At 40.9% G+C, this 27,541-nt stretch overlaps 2 protein-coding genes across 3 annotated transcripts; both read right to left on the bottom strand.

Annotated features, from left to right (window-relative positions):
• Positions 1–241: 241 nt before the first annotated feature.
• LOC307038446 (E3 ubiquitin-protein ligase TRIM21-like) lies at positions 242–19,290 on the bottom strand. 2 transcript variants are annotated; one of them, XM_079679842.1, is made up of 2 exons: positions 18,871–19,290; positions 242–2,077 (listed from the first exon to the last, which is right to left on the bottom strand). In XM_079679842.1, the coding sequence occupies exon 2, from the start codon at positions 2,068–2,070 to the stop codon at positions 427–429; it is 1,644 nt and encodes a 547-aa protein (XP_079535968.1). In that variant the 5' UTR covers positions 2,071–2,077; positions 18,871–19,290; the 3' UTR covers positions 242–426. The 2 variants fall into 2 exon arrangements, with proteins under 2 accessions (XP_079535968.1, XP_079535969.1); XM_079679843.1 differs by lacking the exon at positions 18,871–19,290 and adding an exon at positions 7,919–8,019.
• On the bottom strand, positions 12,896–23,139 carry LOC307041253 (uncharacterized protein; the record flags this gene model as incomplete). The annotated part of the gene is made up of 2 exons (XM_079684562.1): positions 12,896–15,089; positions 21,491–23,139. 2 exons carry the CDS (start codon positions 23,137–23,139, stop codon positions 13,442–13,444), a joined length of 3,297 nt encoding a protein of 1,098 aa, XP_079540688.1. The 3' UTR covers positions 12,896–13,441.
• Positions 23,140–27,541: the final 4,402 nt, after the last annotated feature.

Genomic DNA, 27,541 nt, shown 5'->3' with positions numbered 1-27,541 from the left:
GGAACACAAAAGCATTGCACACAATTTAAACCAATCAATGTTGTTTAATTAACAAGGATAATCTGGTGTTTTTGAGTTGATGAGTAGTGCAGATATCAATGTCAAATCAATCGACAGGAAGGAGAATACTTACTTCCGGGTGCAAAATCCTCCGTTATCCAATGGGAATGGACGCTCACATTCCCTTTAACTGCCGCCGACATGGACCGATGCGGTGAATGTTATGAATTCAACACCCAGAAATTTCAGGTCCGTGCAAATATTTCTTAATCATAAGAACATTATCTTTGATCGAAAAAGCAGAAAACAATATTGCTTTGTTTAGAAAACATCAAATATGTGTACACTGCACCCACCCAATCATATACAAAGAGTATATTACATTTAGTGAGAGTGAATCTTTCTGTAGAAAACCAAATGGTTGTTCTACTCAGTGTGATTGACAGGACAGACGATCAGAGGGGCAGAGTTTTTACCACCTTCATTCAGACTGGGACAAAAGTATGGGTAGAGTTTCTCTTTGAAGCAGCAGCCAGTGAAGGAGTAGATCAGAGCTGCAGCATCAACATCATAAAAGGAGACCAGACCCTCCTCATAATCCACAAACACCCCCACCTTCTCAGGCTGAGACTTCAGAAAGAGACTGACATCAGGGTCGAGAGCTTCGTACTCATTTCCATTCCTCAACCATATCACCCAGTAACCTTTCTGAGGAGACGCTGAGATCTTTCCCTTCCTGTTGATCGACTCTCTGACCACTCCTAAATCCCAGTCAGTCTTCCCTTTAACCTGAACCTCATAATAAAATCTTCCTGAAGAGAAACTCTGCTTTGCTAAGACACAAGCACAAGTATCAAATCTCTCTGGATTGTCTGGGAGATTCTTCCTCACATCACCAAGTGTAACTTGTTTTCCATCATCAGACAGGATGAGGTTGGGTTGTGCTGTATCAGGATCAAGAGTCACCTCCACCTCAGACTGCTGGACCCTCTTCAGCTCCACCTCAGAGAGCAGCTTCTTCATCTGTTTCCTGAGCGTCTCCTCCAGCTGAGTCACAGCTCTCCTCACAGTCCCCTCATATGAAGGTGGACGGACCCTGACTTCTGTCCAGTTCTTGGTGGGTGGAGCAGCGTTCAGGGACGTGAAGCTTTGGAGGAGGTGGAGCTGGTCTTCAGAGCGTGAGAGCTGCTCCACCTCAGAGCTTCTCTTCTTCAGCTCAGAGACTTCCTGTTCCAGCTCTTTGATGAAGCCTTCAGCCTGTTCCTCTGTCTCTCTCTGCTTCTCTTTGATGGTGTCCATGAGCTCGGCCTGGCTTCTCTCAACAGACTCCTTCAGAGCGCTGAAGACCTGAACACCATCTGCTATCTCTCTGTCTGCTCCTTCCTTACTGAGCTCCACTGAGCGGTTCATCTCCTGAATCTTCAGTCGTCTCTTCTGGATCATCTGCTGGATTTCAGCCTCTGTCTTCCCCAGCTCAGCCTTCTTTCCTTCATATCCTTCTTTCAGAGGAACTACATCATGTGTCTTGTGCTCTAAAAGAGTGCAGAGCATGCAGACACACACCTGGTCGGTCTGACAGAACAGCTCCAGCAGTTTATCGTGCTTCACACACATCCTGCTTTCCAGGTTCTCCTCAGGGTCGATCAGCTGATGCTTTTTGAAGCCTGCATTTTTCAGATGAGGCTCCAGGTGAGTCTCACAGTAGGAGGCCAGACACACCAGGCAGGACTTCAGGGCCTTCAGTCTGGTTCCAGTGCAGACGTCACAGGGAACTTCTCCTGGTTTGACAACTTGTTGCTCTGAGCTGCTGCTGCTGGCTTTCTGTTGAGCTGACTGTCTGAACTGAGCAGCCATCTCAGAGATGAAAGTGTTGACCAGCAGCTCAGGTCTTGGGAAGAAGACCTTATTACAGTTGGGACACTGACTCGGGACATTTATATCCCAGTGTTCGGAGATGCAGGCTTTACAGAAGTTGTGTCCACATGGTATGGTGACTGGATCAGTGAACACATCCAGACAGATGGAGCACAGAAACTGATCTTCAGTCAGCAGACAGCTGGCAGCAGACATGTCTACTCTGTTGGAAAAAACATTAAATATAGTTATAGTATAAGTATTTGTTTAAAAAGAATCAAACTATGAATATTCCTGAATTCCGTACAAATAGTAACTGAGTGGAGAAGAGCCCGATGTGCAGTTCAGTGTTAGTTATTGGAATTCACCAAGCCAATGTATGCATGTATTGAAGTATTATTTGAATTATTTGAAGGATTAAAGTAACGTGTTATGGCAGGAAAGTTCAATCTGGTATATTTATTTTAATGTCACCTTATATAGAACGTGTGTTAAACTTGTGATTTCTGCATTGAGTGACTTCTGCCTAGCAGATACCAAGAAGAAGTCTTGTTAAAGTTAATGATTTGTTTCCTGTAGACCCATAAAGAAGGGTGTCTATTGCAGCAGCTAGATGTGATTATTGCTGAACCATATCTGTGTTGGTGTTTTATTTGATTTCTTTGTTCTGTTCTTTCATGTGTGGGTACTGAATGGCTTCAAACATTGTGGAGAAATGAGCTTAAACATGTTTTATTACTCTGTATGAAAAAGGAGCAGTTGTGGATGACAGGAGACATTCTTCTTAAGATTTTCAGCATGTCAATTATCAGGGAAATCTACTTGTTTTAAATAGACGTGTTTGGTTAATTAATTTGTATTAATAATAACAGTATGTGTAAAGGAAGCTGGAAATATGCAATGTGAAACCTTTTATTTGAAGTAAAGATGTGAACAATAGCTCAAATGGCTGGAAAGGCTGCAGGACAAATGAGTGTGTTCTCTATACTGGGCCTGTGTGAAGTTTGACTATTTGAAAAGCATCTCTAATACTGCTTCAGAGCATAGGTCATGTGTTCCTCGTTATTATTGATATGAAGGTCATTTACATGTATTACGTATATTTAGCCAACTATAACAACTATATCTTAAAACATATTTTTAACTTGTGTGTGATAACCTGAGGGGGGGGGAAGATGGCCACAGGGACAAAGAGCCATAAAGGGGAATATGTGTGTGCTGGCGGCAAGATGTGAAATAAGATAAGGAAACTTGTTGTTTAGAGCAGGTTCGTTCCAGACACCAAAAGGTATCTGGTTTTCGTCAAACTGAAAGAGACTTTTTGTTTCCGGGTTTCTTCTGCTGCGTCGCGCTGATTGGGTACGACAGGCCATGTGTTGGTCTCTCCCAATGAGATGACCTCTGGGGGAAGCATCCACACACCTCCTCCTGTTAGTATGAAAGCCTGTGTTTTCTCTAAGTTCGTTCTCTTTTCCTCCTGTTGCTGTAATGGTAAGTCCTTTTCCGGCTGGATGAACCAGAGCCGGAGCATTCTGCATTCTGAAGCTGCTGTTGCAGAGTGCTTCGTGATTAGGTGATTGGGTGTTGTATTGTATGTTCCTACCATTAAAGCAGATTATTGTTTAACCCTTATCCTGGTGCTTTGACTTTTCCTTCTTTTAAAGCAAACTCATAGAGGAACGCGCGAAGCAGAGGTTCTGCCCCAACAGTACTTCTTACCCTGCTAGTAAATACTGAAGTCTGAGGTATTGATGTAAATGTATCCTCATAGTTATCACTAATTCCATCCTCCATACATCATTGTACTTTTAATTTGTAACTAACTTTAATCAAATTCAGTTTATCGTTGCTCAGTTTGGTGTGCGTCTCTTCTGTTGGAGCCAACGAGCCGTTTGTCACTATGGTAACCAGCATTTAACTGCATCGCCCTATAAAAACATGTTGGGGAACGTTACGTTCGTTATAAAAGTATCTCAAATTCGTTTATTTTCTACATATCTTTGCCATTTATTGTCTTGCTTATAATAATGATAATACTGATTTATAAATATCATTTTCGAGCACATATTTGAAATCAGTAGGCGAGGCTGTAATTTCTCCAGCTGTTACTCTCATGATGGAGGCAGAACATAATAGTTTTAACATGCCAAAAAGCTGCTGTGTCGTTTATTGCACCTCAAACATTAAAACAAATCCAGAGTTACGTGTTTCTGAACTTCCTCTAAGAAGAAAGGACAGTAACAGAAGATCTCTGTGGCTTCAGGCTTGATCGCCGTTCAAATGACAGCGTTAGTTTCCCCAAAAGTGTGCGGGGCTGTAAAGTGACGTAGATTTTATTCTCATCTATTATTCAAAACCGTTCTATTTATTCTAACGTAAATTACATGCCACTGTTTTATCTTTTTATGTATTTGTTTTTATTTTAAATCGTATAATGTCAGACTTTGTTTGCCATCTGTGAGGAAAAGAAATGGGGCTCAGAGCCTCAAAATACTGAAATCTGTATTTTTTTTCATCTTTTTTTCCTTCTAATTTGTTATTCTTTTCTAAATAACACACTGTTATTTACTCGACAATAACACACAATTATCCTTGTTTTAATTTATTCGTTTAATTCTATAATCTTGGGCTTTTTAGCCGTAAATAAAGTCATCGCAAACAGACGTAGGCCTGTAAGGGACATTTTGAGCGATACACACCACAAGCCACAAACCACCCACTGAACAGATTACCCAAGATCCTCCGCTTGAAGCTCGTTGATTCGATGTTTTAGCCGCAATGCATGTTGGGATATGATGTTAATGCGATATGATATCCGAAAACATTTAAAAAAAATAATAAAAATACTATATTCCGAGTGTTCTTGCTTTTCTCTTTGGAAGTCATCAATTGCGTAGGCCACGCCCACTTCCGTATTTAACATAAACTCCCCCCACTTTAACTTTCACGTGACAAACGAAACTCGCTACGCATATCTAGGGTGCAGAGACGGACAAAAAAGCCTCTTGGAGGGGTATAAAATAACGTACAGGAAGTCGGCCATTTTGAATTTGGCGTCCTCCGTACAAATTTTGTATCGCGTTCGGGACTTTATCCGACTTTATCTCGAGACATGGGCGGCAAATTGTTATCACGTATTTTTATTGTTTTTCGCACGGCATAGCCGTGATTTGGCGCCGAAGTTTGCGTTCGCTCGATGCTAGGCGATCCCTCGCCATGGAACATGATGATGTCATAACGCCAACTGACATACTCTGAACGCCACCAAACTTCACATGATGGATAACACTGCGGCCTTGAACAGCTCTAGGTCAAATCTGATGTTACTTAATATGGCGTTACCATGGCAACGGATCCTTCGCCATTAAAAACGGTGTCGCTGTAACTCCAATGGACACGGTCCAATCGTCCCCAAATCTTCACTTTTATATCACCGGTCAATGCCTCAACAGCTCTAAGTGAAATCTGAGATCTCACCGTATGCCGTTTCCATGGCAACGCGTCCCTCGCCAAAAAATACGATGTTGTAATTCAATGGAAAATGGTCCAAACAGCACCACACTTCAGACTATCATTGATGGTCCGGCCCTCAACAGCTCTATGTCAATTAGGGGATGTCATCATATGCCGTTGCCATGGCGACAGATCCCTCGCCATGAAACATGGTGTTGTCGTAATTCAATGGAAAATCGTCCAAACGGCACCAGACTTCAGACTATCATTAATGGTCCGGCCCTCAACAGCTCTATGTCAATTATGGGATGTCATCATATGCCGTTGCCATGGCGACAGATCCCTCGCAAATAAACCTGGTGTTCTCGCAATTCAATGGAAAATCGTCCAAGCGGCACCAGACTTCAGATGATGGCTAATTGTCCGGCCCTCAACATATCTAAGCATATTATGGGGTGTCATCAAATGCCGTTGCCATGGTGACATATCACCCGCCATCAAACACAACGTTTGTGTTACTGCTGTAACTCAAAGACATTATCCGATCTGCCTGAAACTTCCCACGTTTGCCAACGGCCGAGTCCTCGAGACACCTAGACACACACGTCGACGTGCGGACAACAGCCTGCGGAGCGACGAAGCCCCGCTCAATGCTGCTTGTAGCTTTAATTTTAACTGATATTATACACATTAATTATACTCTTACGTATGTAGATAGAATAAGAAATGTGCAGAATTTGACAGTTTAATGGTGGAGGTATACACACATATTGATAGATGCCTTGTAATGCACTGTTGCATAACTACACTGTAGTTGTGTATATGATATGTCAATAAACCTTAGGAAATCTTGAAAGGGATGTGCAAAATAGCAATTATATACAGTTTTTAATTAACTATTAGTAGAGAATAACGAGTAATTAATAAGAAACGTAACGTGGGAGAAAATACTTTTCTAGCTAAACGTAATTGAGAATGCAGTTTAGTTCTGTGGGAACGTAATTTTTAGGAGACAGGGTTGCCATACTACATTCTGACAAAAAATACAAATTATTATGAATACAAATAAAATAAAAGAAGCCTCCCGTGAGTTAATATAAGCTATAAAGTTGATTTTAAAAACGTTCTATAGAATAAAAGCTCACTGCAGGACGTAGTAGAAATGCGTGTGCACCACGACAAAAGAGCCTCATTCACTTTACATTGGGGTTGTTTGCGTGGTGCAGACACGTAAATGTAGCAAAGTTCGTGACTCCACCACGCAATGCGGTGTTAAGGAGTCGTGGTGGAGTCACGCATTCTGGTGAGATCAGGCATGAGCGCACGAGTGAGCGAGCGAGAGAGAGAGAGCACCGGTACCGGATATTGTTGTTGTTAGCATCTGGTTTGCTAGCTGCACTAACGGATATTAGAAGCTGTTTCGACAAAAAGGTGAAGGGAAAATCCTCTCCTGTCAGATAACGTCAGCTCAGTGAGGTAAAGGACTCTCTGAGTGTTTAGATAGTTAACTTTAGTCTCAGTTATCTCAGTGGGTCTCAAACTGTTTGATCACCATTTATGTAAACAAGTATTTCCAAGGCACACGTTTATATGATCATTATAGTTATAAAAAAATAAGAGAATAAATGAAAAACAGGTATGAAATACTATATGACAGTAAAACAAGAATAGAATTTAAAAGGGGAGTGATTAGTAAAATATACATAAAGAAAAAGTAAATCTGCTTACAGTTCTGTTTCATATGAGTGTTGAGAGATGTATCCATAGATATCTTAATTTTGCTCTCAAAGTGCACCAGATTGATGCTTTTAACTTCAATATTTAAAAAAAATCTTGCCGGGGGACCATCCCCTTGGACACCCCTAGAGGAGGTGAGGTCCGCCCCCCACTTATAAAAAAATAGCACTTTACCCCCGCTTATACCTATATGCCCTGAGCTGATTATCGAGCCTTCATTGTAACAGTCACAGGTGTACTGTGTACAGTATGTGCGTGTGGGGAGTGTTGTCACTGTAGCGCCTGGTACCTCAATGGGAAACCCTGAATGTTTGAGCACCCTCTATGAAACGTCAAGCTACCCCACAGCAACCCCAAAAGAGAATCTCTGGTGCCGCCCATGCTTTTAATATTGAACTTAAGACATGTGTTATTATATAATGTAATGTATTTTGGTATGATTTATATGTATTACTAAGTGTCAGAGAGTCAGCTTGGACAAAGAGGATAAAGAGGAGAATCAGGATTGCAGAAAAAATATATATAATATTTAAGTTAAACATTTTCCCTGGCTGCGGCGCTGAGTAGCACTTCCTGTCTGAGCAGAGCTGAGGCTTTGAGTTCATACAGGAAACAGGTCCGGAAATGAGCCCAACCTAATACTAGCTGTGACGTTACCCTGTCTAAACTTCACTAGCCAGAGTTTAGTCACTGGGTTTGGTTTTAAACCTGCTTTGTACTTAAGTCTAAATGTAAAAAGAATTATCTTGAAAGACACATTTATACGGCCTAATATTCACTATATGTCTGAACAGACGTACGGGCCTCAGATTCTGATTAAACTAAACCTTGTTCAAATATTTTTGTATGAATGTTTTCTCTGTAGTGTACTCACCAGTGTTTGGAATAAGTTCTACTGTGTTGTTGAGAAAAGCTGCTGGATTCAGTCGAGTGTTTCTTCAGAGAAACAGAGACACGTGCAGCTGTTCTGTCGCTCAGACAAGCTTTCACTTTAATTTCTGGGAAGTTGAAGCTCTTCTCTTTCAGTGTAGCTCCACCTCTCAGTGGCCCGTCACCAGGAGGAAGTGGAGGAGGAACTACAAGAGCAACAAGGCCTTTTTTTCTCCAACGGGTGAGACACCGCCAACACTTCAACTCCCATAATCCTTTCTGCTGCAAAAACTACAAATACCATCGATCTCACAGAGTTTAAATGACTTAGTGGTTGTGTGTTTTGGAGCTGAAATACTACAGTTGACAGAAAAAGAGAAAAGCAAACTTTATTAACTTGATTTAGATTTGTATTTCAGATATTTTAGGAGCAACAATTTCATATTCTACTTCCTTCACTTTAGCTTCCTTTCTCTTCCATACAATTATGTTTCCTATTAAACTAAACTGCATTTCCTTTTTAAAGTGAACTATGTTCTCCTGTATTACAGTTCCAGGTTTAAACGCAATGTAACTGTTGAAAACACTAAAACACTACTTGTTAATGTTTAGAAACAATATGGTTTGGCTTTCAATAATCACATTATATAATAAGTTATGGCTGGATGGAAAACACAACACAGCTTTTGGTTTCCACGGACTAATTAGAAACATTTGTGGTGTTCCAAAAACAGACAAATATGGTAACCTCAAATGTTAATTGACAATGCAGTTTAGTTCATACAATTAAGGAGAACCAGATCAAAAAATCTGTGACGTACAGAAAACAGAAACATGCTTTTGTATCCCAGTAAACAGAAAAGTAGTAACAATAATAATACTTTTTAAAGTAGTGTATCGCGCACTTTTATTTTAAAAGTACTGTTATATGAACAAAAGTGCATAAACAAATAAGGTGATTTTAACAGAAGTATTCCCTTTACACAGTAGCAGATAAAATAGTTATTGTAATTTTCAACTTAGACATTAATTAATGTAATTAAATAAAACGTTACATTACATTACATTTAGCTTTTATCCAAAGCGACTTACAAAAAGTGCGTTCGACCAACAAGATACAAACTAGAAGAAAACAGAATCATATAAGTACATCAGGTTTCAAAGAGCTAAAACATTTCAAGTGCTACTCAACTGGCTTTAGATAAGCCAGCCCTTTATTAGTATATAAGTGCTTTGTTAGTAATTCTATCTCTCGAAGTGGAGTCGAAAGAGATGAGTTTTCAGTCTGAAGAAGATGTGTAAGCTTTCTGCTGTCCTGATTTCAATGGGGAACTCATTCCACCATTTTGGAGCCAGGATAGCAAACCCACGTGTTTCTGCTGATGGGAACTTGGGTCCCCCTCGCAGTGCGGGTGCAGCGAGCTGTTTGGCTGATGCAGAACGGAGTGCACGCGTTGGGTTGTACGGTTTAACCATGTCCTGGATGTAGGAAGGGCCAGATCCATTCGCAGCATGGTACGCAAGTACCAGTGTCTTGAAGTGGATTCTAGCAGTTACTGGAAGCCAGTGAAGGGAGCGGAGGAGCGGCGTGGTGTGGGAGAATTTAGGAGGGTTGAAGACCAGATGAGCCGCTGCATTCTGGATGAGCTGCAGAGGTCGGATGGCACATGCAGGCAGACCAGCCAGGAGGGAGTTGCAGTAGTCTAGGCGTGAGATGACGAGAGCCTGGACCAGAACCTGCGCCGCTTTCTGGGTCCGGAGGGGACGTATCCTCCTGATGTTGTAAAGAGTGTATCTGCAGCAGCGGGATGTAGCAGCGATGTTTGCAGTGAAGGACAGTTTGTCATCTAGGGTCACACCCAGATTCCTTGCAGTCTGAGTCGGGGAAAAAACAGAGGGGCCAATGTTGATTGTTAGGTCAAGAGTGGGACAATCTTTTCCCGGAAGGAAAAGCAGTTCAGTCTTGTCAAGGTTGAGCTTGAGGTGGTGAGCAGACATCCACTGAGAGATTTCTGCTAGGCAAGCACAGATGCATGCGACGACCTGGGTCTCTGAGCGAGTTTGTGTACAAGGAGAAGAGGAGGGGACCAAGAACAGAGCCCTGAGGGACCCCTGTAGTTAATTGACAAGGGTCGGACTCTGACCCTCTCCAAGTTACCCTGTAGGTCTTTGAGGTATGAGGTGAGGAGGGAAAGTGCAGAGCCTGAAACTCCAAGTTCTTGGAGAGTGCGAAGGAGGATCTGATGGTTCACCGTGTCGAATGCAGCAGACAGGTCCAGAAGGATGATGACAGAGGAGAGGGAGGCTGCTTTAGTAGTGTGCATTTCCTCAGAGACAGCAAGGAGAGCAGTTTCTGTTGAGTGACCTGCATTGAAACCAGACTGGTGCGGATCCAGAAGGTTGTTCTGATGGAGATAACAGGAGAGTTGTTTAAAGACAGCGCGTTCAAGTGTTTTAGACAGGAACGGGAGGAGAGAGACAGGCCTGTAGTTTATAACATCAGACGGGTTGAGAGTGGGTTTCTTTAGGAGAGGGTTTACTCTTGCCTCCTTGAGACTGTTTGGAAAGTGACCAGAAGTTAGAGAAGTGTTGATGAAATGGGTGAGAAACGGTAGAATATCCGGAGCGATAGTCTGAAGGAGGTTTGAGGGGATAGGGTCCAGAGGACAGGTGGTAGGACGGGCAGAGGTAATGAGGGTAAGAACCTCACTTGGAGAGAGAGGGGAGAAGGAGGTCAGTGTGTGGGTGAAGGGAGGGTCTGGTGACCCAGCAGTGAGTAAAGGTGAGTCAGAAAAAGAAGAACGAACATCATCAACCTTTTTTTCAAAGTGGTTAACAAAGTCGCTTGACAGAAGGGAGGAGGGGGAAGGGGCTTTGGGGGGGGGTCCAAGAGGGTGGAGGGGGAAGGGGCTTTGGGGGGGTCCAAGAGGGGGAAGGGGCTTTGGGGGGTCCAAGAGGGTGGAGAAGATGGAAAATAGTTTTTTGGGGTTGGAATAGGAAGATTGGATCTTATCTTATCCATCACCGCCTCTGCTTATTAAGACCTTCTGTGATTTGGCGTTATCAGCAGAGATCGACCTCAGCGTCCACTGGCCGGAGGAAGATGGATGCGACATCATCTGAGGTGAGAAAACCCAACTCCTTTTTTGTCTTTAAAGAAAGTTCACGAGTTGCTCAGAAGTTTGACCGAGCACAAGACGGTTTTGATTCTATGGTTCAGAGATAAATCATGGCAAGACTCATTTATTATATTTTACAGCTTTGCATTTAATTTGCTTTACCCATATTTCTTTTGTTCTATAGCTTTCTCACGTTTTCACCTTTCATTTGAGGTATTTGTATGTTCCTTGAAAGCAAAATAAAACAATAAAGAGAGTGATCCAGTGGAACACAAAAGCATTGTACACAATTTAAACCAATCAATGTTGTTTAATTAACAAGGATAATGTGGTGTTTTTTAGTTGATGAGTAGTGCAGATATCAATGTAAAATCAATCGACAGGAAGGAGAATACTTACTTCCGGGTGCAAAATCCTCCGTTATCCAATGGGAATGGACGCTCACATTTCCTTTAACTGCCGCCGACATGGACCGATGCGGTGCTTCCCTGAGCGTCAAATACCGCCGCCGATGGGAATACATTGCGATCAGTTGAAAGCTCTTTGCATCCGTTTATGAAGCTGAAGGAGACTCGGCGTGTCACAACTGCACGCCAAAGGACCCTGACCAAGCGTCGCTCCTGGACGTTCAGGGAGTGAGACTGTGTTGCCTTTTCTTTCTCGTAAATTATGTATACATAAAAAACTGTTGTTTTTTAGGATACACAGAAGGCAAGTTTGACTTGGGTTGATTCTCATCTGTTTTCTCAGTGTGTGTTCGGGCGGAAGACACCTTATCCATTTTTAAGACTAGGATTAAGAATTAGCTTTTTGATGAAGCTCAAAGTTAGGGCTTCCTAGAATCAGCCCTACGGTACGTCTACACTACAGGCATCAAAAAATGCTTTCAACGCTTCGCCCATTCACTTGAATGGGGTGACGTAGAAGATTTTTAATCTTCGCCGAACTGCATTGTGGGGAGCATGGCATGGCTTTGCAAGCATCACGAGCATCTATCGGCATCAAAAGTTGAACAACGTTCAACTTTTGAGGCTCGATGCTTGGCATCAGCCAATCAAATCCCGTTTATGCAAATCCCGCCTATGCAAGCGCAGCCAATCAAACCGCGTGCAAGCTGGGAGAGCCAGACCGCAGTTCATTTCCTCATATTCCAAATGAGATATTACGGTAGCAAATCACCCGGTTCTTTACGACCGGAACTATTTACCGGGATACAAACCGGAGGAACCAGGCATGGAGGGAGGTGGCAGAGACAGTGGGTGAAACTGATAGTTTTTTCACCTGTTTGGAGAGTTTATATCCAGTTTACTTCGTTTTAACATTGCTATTGCTTTGTATGTCGGGGGCGGGAGATTCATGTGATTGGTTGCTCGCAAAAAATCGCCAAGCTTCAGACACGCCCAGCTTCAAGATTTTTTCATGCCTGTAGTGTAGACGGAGGCTAAGACTGCCCAGAGTGTTGTGTGTCTGTCGCCTGGCAGGTTCTAAGCATTGAAGGCTTCACCTGGGTCAGGAGTTGTGGCTGTGCCTGTCATAGCGGTCCTGAGTCGTGATATGAGTCAGGGCTGTGCATGTTTTTAAAAAAATATTTACTTGTACTTTATTTTGAATAACTAATATCTATCATTTTAATATGTAAACTGTACTTCAATAATGTCATGTGGGATTTTAGAGACATTTAACCGCATCTGCTTTTTTGCGGTTTCATCTGTAAATATATATGTTATTTCATAAATGGAACTCATATATTGTATTTTATTGTTTCTAAAATATAAATTGAAAATATTGAAATACTCAAGTTATTGTGTGTTATTTGTTTTTCTACTTGAACAAAAGATTTAGGTAAATGTTGAACAAAATAATAGAGCGAAAAACAGTTGAAACTTGTTTTTTTTTTATTGTTTGTTTAGGACTTTTTTAAGCTATACAAACATTCTCCAGAGAGTTGGACGAAAATAAAATCAAAATAACTCAAAAGATTGAGACACAATTTCTTCTAATATGAATAAAGCATGAATCCTTAATGTACCACCAACAACTCACCAGATACATATCCCTTTAATACAAATATTTAAAACTATAACCCAAAAAGAAACCTCTACTTTAATTATGAAAAAATAAAATAAGGGGCGCATTTCTTCTCACAGTTATCTTTGGCTGTATGAAACACTTCGTATATATACAACGATAAGGAAATAAAATGTTATGAATTTAACACCCAGAACTTTCAGGTCCGTGCAAATATTTCTTAATCATAAGAACATTATCTTTGATCGAAAAAGCAGAAAACAATATTGCTTTGTTTAGAAAACATCAAATATGTGTACACTGCACCCACCCAATCATATACAAAGAGTATATTACATTTAGTGAGAGTGAATCTTTCTGTAGAAAACAAAATGTTTGTTCTACTCAGTGTGATTGACAGGAGAGATGATCAGAGAGGCAGAGTTTTTACCACCATCATTAAGATAGGGACTAAAGAATGGGTAGAGTTTCTCTTTGAAGCGGCAGCCAGTGAAGGAGTAGATCGGAGCTGCAGCATCAACATCATAAAAGGAGACCAGACCCTCCTCATAATCCACAAACACCCCCACCTTCTCAGGCTGAGACTTCAGAGAGAGACCGACTGAAGGACCAGCACAAGCTATGTACTCATTTCCATTCGTCAACACAATCAGCCAGTAAACATCCTGAGGAGACAGTGAGATGCTTCCCTTCCTGTTGATCGACTCTCTGACCACTCCTAAATCCCACTTAGTCTTCCCTTTAACCTGAACCTCGTAATAAAATCTTCCTGAAGAGAAACCCTGCTTTGCTAAGACACAAGCACACATATCAAATCTCTTTGGATTGTCTGGGAGATTCTTCTTCACATCACCATGTTTAACTTGTTTTCCATCATCAGACAGGATGAGATAGGGATGTGCTGTATCAGGATCAAGAGTCACCTCCACCTCAGACTGCTGGACCCTCTTCAGCTCCACCTCAAGCAGCTTCTTCATCTGTTTACTGAGCGTCTCCTCCAGCTGAGTCACAGCTCTCCTCACAGTCCCCTCATATGAAGGTGGACGGACCCTGACTTCTGTCCAGTTCTTGGTGGGTGGAGCAGCGTTCAGGGACGTGAAGCTTTGGAGGAGGTGGAGCTGGTCTTCAGAGCGTGAGAGCTGCTCCACCTCAGAGCTTCTCTTCTTCAGCTCAGAGACTTCCTGTTCCAGCTCTTTGATGAAGCCTTCAGCCTGTTCCTCTGTCTCTCTCTGCTTCTCTTTGATGGTGTCCATGAGCTCGGCCTGGCTTCTCTCAACAGACTCCTTCAGAGCGTTGAAGACCTGAACACCATCTGCTATCTCTCTGTCTGCTCCTTCCTTACTGAGCTCCACTGAGCGGTTCATCTCCTGAATCTTCAGTCGTCTCTTCTGGATCATCTGCTGGATTTCAGCCTCTGTCTTCCCCAGCTCAGCCTTCTTTCCTTCATATCCTTCTTTCAGAGGAACTACATCATGTGTCTTGTGGTCTAAAACAGTGCAGAGCATGCAGACACACACCTGGTCGGTCTGACAGAACAGCTCCAGCAGTTTATCGTGCTTCACACACATCCTGCCTTCCAGGTTGTCCTCAGGGTCGATCAGCTGATGTTTCTTCAGACGTGAAGCTGTCAGGTGAGGCTCCAGGTGAGTCTCACAGTAGGAGGCCAGACACACCAGGCAGGACTTCAGGGCCTTCAGTCTGGTTCCAGTGCAGACGTCACAGGGAACTTCTCCTGGTTTGACAACTTGTTGCTCTGAGCTGCTGCTGCTGGCTTTCTGTTGAGCTGACTGTTTGAACTGAGCAGCCATCTCAGAGATGAACGTGTTGACCTGCAGCTCAGGCTTTATGTTGAAAACCTTTTTACAGTTGGGACACTGACTCGGGACATTTCTATCCCAGTGTTCAGAGATGCAGGCTTTACAGAAGTTGTGTCCACATGGTATGGCGACTGGATCATTGAACACATCCAGACAGATGGAGCACAGAAACTGATCTTCAGTCAGCAGACAGCTGGCAGCAGACATGTCTCTCTGGGGACAAAAATGTTGGAAAAAACATTAAATATAGTTATAGTATAATTATTTGTTTAAAAAGAATCAAACTATGAATATTCCTGAATTCCGTACAAATAGTAACTGAGTGGAGAAGAGCCAGATGTGCAGTTCAGTGTTAGTTATTGGAATTCACCAAGCCAATGTATGCATGTATTGAAGTATTATTTGAATTATTTGAAGGATTAAAGTAACGTGTTATGGCAGGAAAGTTCAATCTGGTATATTCATTTTAATGTCACCTTATATAGAATGTGTGTTAAACTTGTGATTTCTGAAGAGGCCCCTAGGGTCTCTCTGCTAATTATCAATAGTCCTTGCGATTAACAGGGGAATTCCCAGATACATTTTCAGATAATGTAGTTAAAGTCTTGTTAAAGTTAATGATTCGTTTCCTGTAGACCCATAAAGAAGGGTGTCTATTGCAGCAGCTAGATGTGATTATTGCTGAACCATATCTGTGTTGGTGTTTTATTTGATTTCTTTGTTCTGTTCTTTCATGTGTGGGTACTGAATGGCTACAAACATTGTGGAGAAATGAGCTTAAACATGTTTTATTACTCTGTATGAAAAAGGAGCAGTTGTGGATGACAGGAGACTTTCTTCTTAAGATTTTCAGCATGTCAATTATCAGGGAAATCTACTTGTTTTAAATAGATGTGTGTGGTTAATTACTTTGTATTAATAATAACAGTATGTGTAAAGGAAGCTGGAAATATGCAATGTGAAACCTTTTATTTGAAGTAAAGATGTGAACAATAGCTCAAAAGGCTGGAAAGGCTGCAGGACAAATGAGTGTGTTCTCTATACTGGGCCTGTGTGAAGTTTGACTATTTGAAAAGCATCTCTAATACTGCTTCAGAGCATAGGTCATGTGTTCCTCGTTATTATTGATATGAAGGTCATTTACATGTATTGCGTATATTTAGCCAACTATAACAACTATATCTTAAAACATATTTTTAACTTGTGTGTGGTAACCTGAGGGGGGGAAGATGGCCACAGAGACAAAGAGCCATAAAGGGGATGTGTGTGTGCTGGCTGCAAGATGTGAAATAAGATAAGGAAACTTGTTATTTAGAGCAGGTTCGTACCAGACACCAAAAGGTATCTGATTTTCGTCAAACTGAAAGAGACTTTTTGTTTCCGGGTTTCTTCTGCTGCGTCGCGCTGATTGGGTACGACAGGCCATGTGTTGGTCTCTCCCAATGAGATGACCTCTGGGGGAAGCATCCACACACCTCCTCCTGTTAGTATGAAAGCCTGTGTTTCCTTTGGTTCGCTCTCCTCTTTTCTTCATACGGCCAAGGGGTAAGACCTCTCCCAGGAGAGGACCAGAGCAGGGGCACCCGAAGGGGGGCCCCTTTTGAATTGTTTTGTGTTGTATTGTATGTTCCACCATTAAAGCAGATTATTGTTTAACCCTTATCCTGGTTCTTTGACTTTTCCTTCTTGTAAAACAAACTCATAGAGGAACGCGCGGAGCAGAGGTTCTGCCCCAACAGTATTCAGGTACTATACTTGAGTTTTCTTTTATATTTTGTATTTATACCTCTCCACCAAAATACAGCTGGACCTAATTAGGCTTGGGCGGTATGACGGTATTACGGTATACCAGGGTATTTCGAAATCCCGTCGGTATGATTTTCAATACCGTGACGTCACAGACTGTGCGCCAAATCACAGATGCGTTTCATTCTATTACACTGACACGGAGTTTTGACAGGGACGACATTGGTTGTAATGCACAGCACGCGCCAGCAGAGGGCAGGGGAGGGCAGTCCGTCTTTCCCGCTCTCAGAGCTCAGCACAGAGCTGAGCTGAGCAAGATGGCGGCAGCATTTGCCGGCCCCGAACTCGGAGAACTAGTAAAAAAGAAAAATGCCTCTGCGCCTGTTTGGGACTATTTTGGGTTTACTCCCTATGACTTCGCCAGTGACTTCATCCAGCACAACGAGAGACAGAGGCACTTCTTTGGGAATGTTTAAGACGGGGTGAGTGAGTGTTGACATTTTTTAATCCTATGCAACTGGTTGATGGTTTTGTAGTCGAGGTCGGACGGTTTTAAAAACGAAAGCATTTACGTGCTAAACATTCACGCGAGTAACCCAATGAATCAAATGGAAATAAGGTTTTTAACACATGCACGGAATAATATTGCCAAACTAGTTTGTGAATATAGCAAACTTTATTCAATAAGTCAAGTATTTACTCCCGGAAAATGTTTATGTATGATGATATATTGTTAACTTAGCTCACTATGGAAACAACGTCGGACATCTCCAAACGCGTCCTGTATCCGATCCCAAAATGTGCCATTTGCACAATGTGTCATGTATGCAGCCCTTGTTTTGCACTTGCGCGCACGTCGCGGCACTTTGCGAGCGGCTACCGGCTCGGGCTGCATTTTACACCGAACATATAATATACCGTTCGAAACATCTATTTGCCGCCGTTCGAACGCCACCTCACTCAAGTCGACCCAAGTCATACCGTCATATACCGTATACCACGGTATGATGTCAGCAAGGTGTGACGGTATGAAAAAAATGATACCGCTCAAGCCTAGACCTAATTCACTTTCAATCCAATACATTCATTGTTGATAGTTAGTTTCTTACTTTGCAGATATTACACAAATAAAATAAGCAACAAAATTATGGTTCAATAAACCTCAGGGTAATTTACCAAGCAGTACAATAACATGTTCTACACATTGATCCATCAATAATTATAATCCAATTATATAATATATTTAACTTTTTTTAAAGATTTTCTTTTTTTTCTTTTCCTTGTAAATGTCCTCATTGTGGTATTTTACTTCAATAAATGATCAGAGTACTTCTTACCCTGCTAGTAAATACTGAAGTCTGAGGTATTGATGTAAATGTATCCTCATAGTTATCACTAATTCCACCCTCCATACATCATTGTACTTTTAATTTGTAACTAACTTTAATCAAATTCAGTTTATCATTGCTCAGTTTGGTGTGCGTCTCTTCTGTTGGAGCCAACGAGCCGTTTGTCACTATGGTAACCAGCATTTAACTGCATCGCCCTATAAAAACATGTTGGGATCAAGTCCGACTGGTCCGCAGTGTAGCGTGTTAAAGTCTGAAAGTGTTTCATTTAGCTCAGCTGGAGACTGAGAGTCAAGGAGTTCACAAACTTTACTTTAGATTATTTTTGCAAAGGGTTTTATTGTATTTACATAATTTATTGAGGTTGCCTCTCACTGCCTGCTGCCAGTCACTTTTATAGCTGTAGCATTTAGCTGCTTGTTAGTTATTTGAAAAAAATATAAATATTTCCTAAAACAACGATAAACTAATATTTTATATTGTTGCAGTCTTAAATCTAAAGCCCTGTGTTCCTTGTTTATATCAGCACTTTAATATGTAAAATCATAATAAGTATATATAAGTAATAAGTCAAATGGAAAACCATTAAAAACCCAACGATCCCTGCATGACTGTCACATTACACATGAATCAATATTATAATACGGCTACCCTGCTCATATGACATAGCTGCTTATATTGCTATTAGAGGGAAAACGGTATTTAAAGCAGCCTGAGTACTTTTAATATTGAACTTAAGACATGTATTACTATATAATGTCATGTATTTTGGTTTTAAAGTGTCTGAGGGAGGCATATATTCGGTATATGTCTGAACAGACGTACCAGCCTCAGAGTCTGATTAAACTAAATCTTGTTCAAATATTTAGTTAGTGATTGTGTCTGGAGTTTACTCACCAGTGTTTGGCAGAGATTCTGCTGTGTTGTTGAGAAAAGCTGCTGGATTCAGTCGAGTGTTTCTTTAGAGAGAAACAGAGAGACGTGCAGCTGTTGTGTCGATCAGACAAACTTTAACTTTAATTTCTGGGAAGTTGAAGCTCTTCTCTTTCAGTGTAGCTCCACCTCTCAGTGGCCCGTCACCAGGAGGGAGTGGAGGAGGAACTACAAGAGCAACAAGGCCTTTCTTTCTCAAACGGTTGAGACCCCACCAACACTACAACTCCCATAATCCTTTCTGCTGCAAACACTACAAATACCATCGATCTCAGAGAGTTTAAATGACTTAGTGGTTCTGTGTTTTGGAGCTGAAATACTACAGGTGACAGAAAAAGAGAAAAGCAAACATTATTAAATTGATTTTGATTTGTATTTAAGATATTTTAGGGGCAACAATTTCATATTCTACTTCCTTCACTTTAGCTTCCTTTCTCTTCCATACAATTATGTTTCCTATTAAACTAAACTGCAATTCCTTTTTAAAGTAAACTATGTTCTCCTGTATTACAGTTCCAGTTTTAAACACAAGGTATGTTGAAAACACTGAAATACTACTTGCTAATGTTTAGAAACAATATGGTTTTTAATAATCACATTATATAATAAGTTATGGCTCTATGGAAAATACAACACAGCTTTTGGTTTCCACGGACTGACTAGAAACATTTGTGTCATGTCAAAATAAAAAATAAATGTTTCCCTTAAATCGTAATTGACAATGAAGTTTAGTTTATACAATTAAGGAGAACCAGATCAAAACATCTGTGAGGTACAGTAAACAGCAACATGCTTTTTTATCCCAGTAAACAGAAAAGTAGTAACAATAATAATACTTTTTTTTGAGACCATCTTTTAAATAATTTTACAAATGTTATAATTTTGCGATGAATCCCTCCTACTCACCTTCCACATATCAAGGTTGTTATATATCGACAATCATAATTTACTTTAAGGATATCACCAAGTCACTTAACATTTGACTTATACTTTATAAAGGGAGGATATTCTTTTCTTTCTCGTAAATTATGTTTACATAAAAACTATTGTTTTTCAGTTACACAAAAGGCATGTTGGACTTGGGTTTATTCTCATCTGTGTTCTCAGTGTGTTCAGGCGGCAGACACCTTATATTTATTTATTATAATTATTGATTCATATTTTGTATTACTTTAAAATTACAGCAGGTAAAGGTAGTGCTGATTTATTTATTTATTTTTAAAGATGTGTTTTGTGCCAGAGAGTGACTTCATTGGAGATGCAGGGTTGAAAAGAGGAGAAAGAGGGGATGGCATTGCCTACAATGTTTATTGTGCTCTAGATTCAAACCCTCTTACCTGGCAGCTCTTACCACCAGCAGCCCAATGGTAGATTGTTTTGTTAAATATACCACCATGGCTCCAGCCGAATAGTCCATTTAGCTTAGGAACCTTCCTAACCGAGTGACATGACCCGGAAGTCCCTCAGTGGCAGCCATAATGATTGCCGTTCCAATTCTCTAAAATGTATGAAAGGAAAGGAGGTTTCAAACTTCCTTTATAGCCTCCTTTAGCTTAGGAACCACTGGACCTCCCTACTGCCCAGAGTGTTGTGTGTCTGTCGCCTGGCAGGTTCTAAGCATTGAAGGCTTCACCTGGGTCAGGAGTTGTGGCTGTGCCTGTCATAGCGGTCCTGAGTCGTGATATGAGTCAGGGCTGTGCATGTTTTTAAAAACAATTTACTTGTACTTTATTTTGAATAACTAATATCTATCATTTTAATATGTAAACTGTACTTTGATAATGTCATCTGGGATTTTAGAGACATTTAACTGCATCTGCTTTTTTGCGGTTTCATCTGTAAATATATATGTTATTTCATAAATGGAACTCATATATTGTATTCTATTGTTTCTAAAATACAAATTGAAAATTAACTATAGACAATAAATACATTTAGATCTGAAAAATCATGTGAACAAGAACAATACATTTGTGTAATATTGAAATACTCAAGTTATTGTGTGTTATTTGTTTTTCTACTTGAACAAAAGATTTAGGTAAATGTTGAACAAATATATAGAGCGAAAAACAGTTGAAACTTTTTATTTTTTATTTGTTGAGGACTTTTTTAAGCTATACAAACATTCTCCAGAGAGTTGGACACAAATCAAATCAAAATAACTCAAAAGATTGAGACACAATTTCTTCTTCTAATATGAATAAAGCATGAATCCTTAATGTACCACCAACAACTCACCAGATACATATCCCTTTAATACAAATATTTAAAACTATAACCCAAAAAGAAACCTCTACTTTAATTATGAAAAAATAAAATAAGGGGTGCATTTCTTCTCACAGTGATCTTTGGCTGTATGAAACACTTCGTATATATACAACGATCAGGAAATAAATGTTATGAATTCAACACCCAGAAATTTCAGGTCCGTGCAAATATTTCTTAATCATAAGAACATTATCTTTGATCGAAAAAGCAGAAAACATCAAATATGTGTACACTGCACCCACCCAATCATATACAAAGAGTATATTACATTTAGTGAGAGTGAATCTTTCTGTAGCAAACCAAATGGTTGTTCTACTCAGTGTGATTGACAGGAGAGATGATCAGAGGGGCAGAGTTTTTACCACCTTCATTCAGACTGGGACCAAAGTATGGGTAGAGTTTCTCTTTGAAGCAGCAGCCAGTGAAGGAGTAGATCAGAGCTGCAGCATCAACATCATAAAAGGAGACCAGACCCTCCTCACCCTCCTCATAATCCACAAACACCCCCACCTTCTCAGGCTGAGACTTCAGAGAGAGACTGACTCGGGGAACAGCACAAGCTTTGTACTCATTTTCATTCCTCAACCATATCATCCAGTAACCATCCTGGGGAGACAGTGTGATGTGTCCCTTCCTGTTGATCGACTCTCTGACCACTCCTAAATCCCAGTCAGTCTTCCCTTTAACCTGAACCTCATAATAAAATCTTCCTGAAGAGAAACTCTGCTTTGCTAAGACACAAGGACACTGATCAAATCTCTCTGGATTGTTTGGGAGATTCTTCCTCACATCACCAGGTTTAACTTGTTTTCCATCATCAGACAGGATGAGATAGGGACTTGCTGTATCAGGATCAAGAGTCACCTCCACCTCAGACTGCTGGACCCTCTTCAGCTCCACCTCAAGCAGCTTCTTCATCTGTTTCCTGAGCGTCTCCTCCAGCTGAGTCACAGCTCTCACCACAGTCCCCTCATATGAAGGTGGACGGACCCTGACTTCTGTCCAGTTCTTGGTGGGTGGAGCAGCGTTCAGGGACGTGAAGCTTTGGAGGAGGTGGAGCTGGTCTTCAGAGCGTGAGAGCTGCTCCACCTCAGAGCTTCTCTTCTTCAGCTCAGAGACTTCCTGTTCCAGCTCTTTGATGAAGCCTTCAGCCTGTTCCTCTGTCTCTCTCTGCTTCTCTTTGATGGTGTCCATGAGCTCGGCCTGGCTTCTCTCAACAGACTCCTTCAGAGCGCTGAAGACCTGAACACCATCTGCTATCTCTCTGTCTGCTCCTTCCTTACTGAGCTCCACTGAGCGGTTCATCTCCTGAATCTTCAGTCGTCTCTTCTGGATCATCTGCTGGATTTCAGCCTCTGTCTTCCCCAGCTCAGCCTTCTTTCCTTCATATTCTTCTTTCAGAGGAACTACATCATGTGTCTTGTGGTCTAAAACAGTGCAGAGCATGCAGACACACACCTGGTCGGTCTTACAGAACAGCTCCAGCAGTTTATCGTGCTTCACACACATCCTGCTTTCCAGGTTCTCCACAGGGTCGATCAGCTGATGTTTCTTCAGACGTGAAGCTGTCAGGTGAGGCTCCAGGTGAGTCTCACAGTAGGACTCCAGACACACCAGGCAGGACTTCAGGGCCTTCAGTCTGGTTCCAGTGCAGACGTCACAGGGAACTTCTCCTGGTTTGACAACGTGTTGCTCTGAGCTGCTGCTGCTGGCTTTCTGTTGAGCTGACTCTCTGAACTGAGCAGCCATCTCAGAGATGAACGTGTTGACCAGCAGCTCAGGTCTTGGGAAGAAGACCTTATTACAGTTGGGACACTGACTCGGGACATTTATATCCCAGTGTTCAGAGATGCAGGCTTTACAGAAGTTGTGTCCACATGGTATGGCGACTGGATCAGTGAACACATCAACACAGATGGAGCACAGAAACTGATCTTCAGTCAGCAGACAGCTGGCAGCAGACATGTCTACTCTGTTGGAAAAAACATTAAATATAGTTATAGTATAATTATTTGTTTAAAAAGAATCAAACTATGAATATTCCTGAATTCCGTACAAATAGTAACTGAGTGGAGAAGAGCCCGATGTGCAGTTCAGTGTTAGTTATTGGAATTCACCAAGTCAATGTATGCATGTATTCAGGTACTGTACTTGAGTTTTCTTTTATATTTTGTATTTATACCTCTCCACCAACACTACAGCTGGACCTAATTCACTTTCAATCCAATACATTAATTGTTGATAGTTAGTTTGTTACTTTGCAGATATTACACAAATAAAATAAGCAACTAAATTATGATTTAATAAACCTCAGGGTAATTTACCAAGCAGTACAATAACATGTTCTACACATTGATCCATCAATAATTATAATCCAATTATATAATATATTTAACTTTTTTTAAAGATTTTCTTTTTCTTTTTTTCCTTTTCTTTGTACATGTCCACATTGTGGTATTTTACTTCAATAAATGATCAGAGTACTTCTTACCCTGCTAGTAAATACTGAAGTCTGAGGTATTGATGTAAATGTATCCTCATAGTTATCACTAATTCCATCCTCCATACATCATTGTACTTTTAATTTGTAACTAACTTTAATCACATTCAGTTTATCATTGCTCAGTTTGGTGTGCGTCTCTTCTGTTGGAGCCAACGAGCCGTTTGTCACTATGGTAACCAGCATTTAACTGCATCGCCCTATAAAAACATGTTGGGATCAAGTCCGACTGGTCTGCAGTGTAGCGTGTTAAAGTCTGGAAGTGTTTCATTTAGCTCAGCTGGAGACTGAGAGTCAAGGAGTTCACAAACTTTACTTTAGATTATTTTTGCAAAGGGTTTTATTGTATTTACATAATTTATTGAGGCTGCCTCTCACTGCCTGCTGCCAGTCACTTTTATAGCTGTAGAATTTAGCTGCTTGTTAGTTATTTGAATAAAAGTACAAATATTTCCTAAAACATTGATAAACTAATATTTTATATTGTTGCAGTCATTGAATCTAAAGCCCTCTGTTCTTTGTTTGTATCAGCACTTTAATATCTAAAATCATCATAAAGTTAAATTGAAAACCTTTAAAAACACAATGATCCCTCCATGACCGTCACATTACACATGAATCAATATTATAATACGGCTACCCTGCTCATATGACATCGCTGCTTATATTGATAAGTACTTTTAATCAGGGGCGTCGCCAGGCGGTAGCTTGGAGTTGCTGCAGCAACACCACATTTGGCCTAGCAACTGCAAGCAACCCCAAGAAATGTGTGTTTTATTTTTTTATATATATGTGAAATCCATAATCAGAAAAATGATTGATTCGAAAATGATATGCTACGGTACAGTACAAGTACTTTTGGGTGTTTCATTCAAGCTCGGCTCTGTGTGTGTGGCATGAGCAACCTGATCTCACCGGAATGCGTGACTTCACCACGACTCCTTAACACCGCATTTCTACAACGTTCTGCAGTGAGCTTTTATTCTATAGAACGTTTTTAAAATCGACTTTATAGCTTGTAGTAACTCACGGGAGGCTTCTTTTATTTTATTTTGTATTCATAATGTATTATGGCAACCCTGTCTCCTAAAAATTACGTTCCCACAGAACTAAACTGCATTCTCAATTACGTTTAGCTAGAAACGTATTTTCTCCCACGTTACGTTCGTTATAAACGTATCTCCAATACGTTTATTTTCTACATATCTTTGCCATTTATTGTCTTGCTTATAATAATGATAATAGTGATTTATAAATATCATTTTCGAGCACATATTTGAAATCAGTAGGCGAGGCTGTAATTTCTCCAGCTGTTACTCTCATGATGGAGGCAGAAAATAATAGTTTTAACATGCCAAAAAGCTGCTGTGTCGTTTATTGCACCTCAAACATTAAAACAAATCCAGAGTTACGTGTTTCTGTACTTCCTCTAAGAAGAAAGGACAGTAACAGAAGATCTCTGTGGCTTCAGGCTTGATCGCCGTTCAAATGACAGCGTTAGTTTCCCCAAAAGTGTGCGGGGCTGTAAAGTGACGTAGATTTTACTCTCATTTATTATTCAAAACCGTTCTATTTATTCTAACGTAAATTACATGCCAGTGTTTTATCTTTTTATGTATTTGTTTTTATTTTAAATCGTATAATGTCAGACTTTATTTGCCATCTGTGAGGAAAAGAAATGGGGCTCAGAGCCTCAAAATACTGAAATCTGTATTTTTTAAAATCTTTTTTTCCTTCTAATTTGTTATTCTTTTCTAAATAACACACTGTTATTTACTCGACAATAACACACAATTATCCTTGTTTTAATTTATTCGTTTAATTCTATAATCTTGGGCTTTTTAGCCGTAAATAAAGTCATCGCAAACAGACGTAGGCCTGTAAGGGACACTTTGAGCGATACACACCACAAGCCACAAACCACCCACTGAACAGATTACCCAAGATCCTCCGCTTGAAGCTCGTTGATTCGATGTTTTAGCCGCAATGCATGTTGGGATATGATGTTAATGCGATTTGATATCCGAAAACATTTAAAAAAAAAAAAAAAATACTTTATTCCGAGTGTTCTTGCTTTTCTCTTTGGAAGTCATCAATTGCGTAGGCCACGCCCACTTCCGTTTTTAACATAAACTCCCCCCACTTTAACTTTCACGTAATCAAACGAAACTCGCTACGCATATCTAGGGTGCAGAGACGAACAAAAAAGCCTCTTGGAGGGGTATAAAATAACGTACAAGAAGTCGGCCATTTTGAATTTGGCGTCCTCCGTACAAATGTTGTATCGCGTCCGGGACTTTATCCGAACGACTCGAAATCCGTCGGGTATTATCTCGAGACATGGGCGGCAAATTGTTATCACGTAGTTTTTTTTGTTTTTCGCACTGCATAGCCCTGATTTGGCGCCAAAGTTTGCGTTCGCTCGATCCTAGGCGATCCCTCGCGATGGAACATGATGATGTCATAACGCCAACTGACATACTCTGAACGCCACCAAACTTCACATGATGGATAACACTGCGGCCTTGAACAGCTCTAGGTCAAATCTGATGTTACTTAATATGGCGTTACCATGGCAACGGATCCTTCGCCATTAAAAACGGTGTCGCTGTAACTCCAATGGACACGGTCCAATCGTCCCCCAATCTTCACTTTTATATCACCGGTCAATGCCTCAACAGCCCTAAGTGAAATCTGAGATCTCAACGTATGCCGTTTCCATGGTAACGCGTCCCTCGCCAAAAAATACGATGTTGTAATTCAATGGAAAATGGTCCAAACAGCACCACACTTCAGACTATCATTGATGGTCCGGCCTTCAACAGCTCTATGTCAATTAGGGGATGTCATCATATGCCGTTGCCATGGCGACAGATCCCTCGCCATGAAACATGGTGTTGTCGTAATTCAATGGAAGATCGTCCAAACGGCACCAGACTTCAGACTATCATTAATGGTCCGGCCCTCAACAGCTCTACGTCAATTATGGGATGTCATCATATGCCGTTGCCATGGCGACAGATCCCTCGCCATTAAACATGGTGTTGTCGTAATTCAATGGAAAATCGTCCAAACGGCACCAGACTTCATATGATGGTTAATGGTTCGGCCCTCAACACCTCTCCGCCAATTATGGGATGTCACCATATGCCGTTTCCACGGCAACGCGTCCCTCGCAAATAAACCTGGTGTTCTCGCAATTCAATGGAAAATCGTCCAAGCGGCACCAGACTTCAGATGATGGCTAATGGTCCGGCCCTCAACATATCTAAGCATATTATGGGGTGTCATCAAATGCCGTTGCCATGGCGACATATCACCCGCCATCAAACACAACGTTTGTGTTACTGCTGTAACTCAAAGACATTGTCCGATCTGCCTGAAACTTCCCACGTTTGCCAACGGCCGAGTCCTCGAGACACCTAGACACACACGTCGACGTGCGGACAACAGCCTGCGGAGCGACGAAGCCCCGCTCAATGCTGCTTGTAGCTTTAATTTTAACTGATATTATACACATTAATTATACTCTTATGTATGTAGATAGAATAAGAAATGTGCAGAATTTGACAGTTTAATGGTGGAGGTATACACACATATTGATAGATGCCTTGTAATGCACTGTTGCATGACTACACTGTAGTTGTGTATATGATATGTCAATAAACCTTAGGAAATCTTGAAAGGGATGTGCAAAATAGCAATTATATACAGTTTTTAATTAACTATTAGTAGAGAATAACGAGTTATTAATATACTTTATTGAGATCTGCAGATAAATGTTTAGTCTTCTCAAGCACCTACTATCAAATATCTCCTGATTGTTGGCATTTGACAATCACCTTTCCCTGAATTTTACTCAGTTGT

Source organism: Notothenia rossii (genome assembly GCF_949606895.1).
Source record: "Notothenia rossii genome assembly, chromosome: 5".
Classification (NCBI taxonomy): domain Eukaryota; kingdom Metazoa; phylum Chordata; class Actinopteri; order Perciformes; family Nototheniidae; genus Notothenia; species Notothenia rossii.
This window is presented reverse-complemented; position numbering and strand designations above follow the sequence as displayed.

Coding starts and splice junctions, on each gene's coding strand:
- LOC307038446 (XM_079679842.1), bottom strand. CDS start 2,070: ATGTCTGCTGCCAGCTGTCTGCTGACTGAAGATCAGTTTCTGTGCTCC.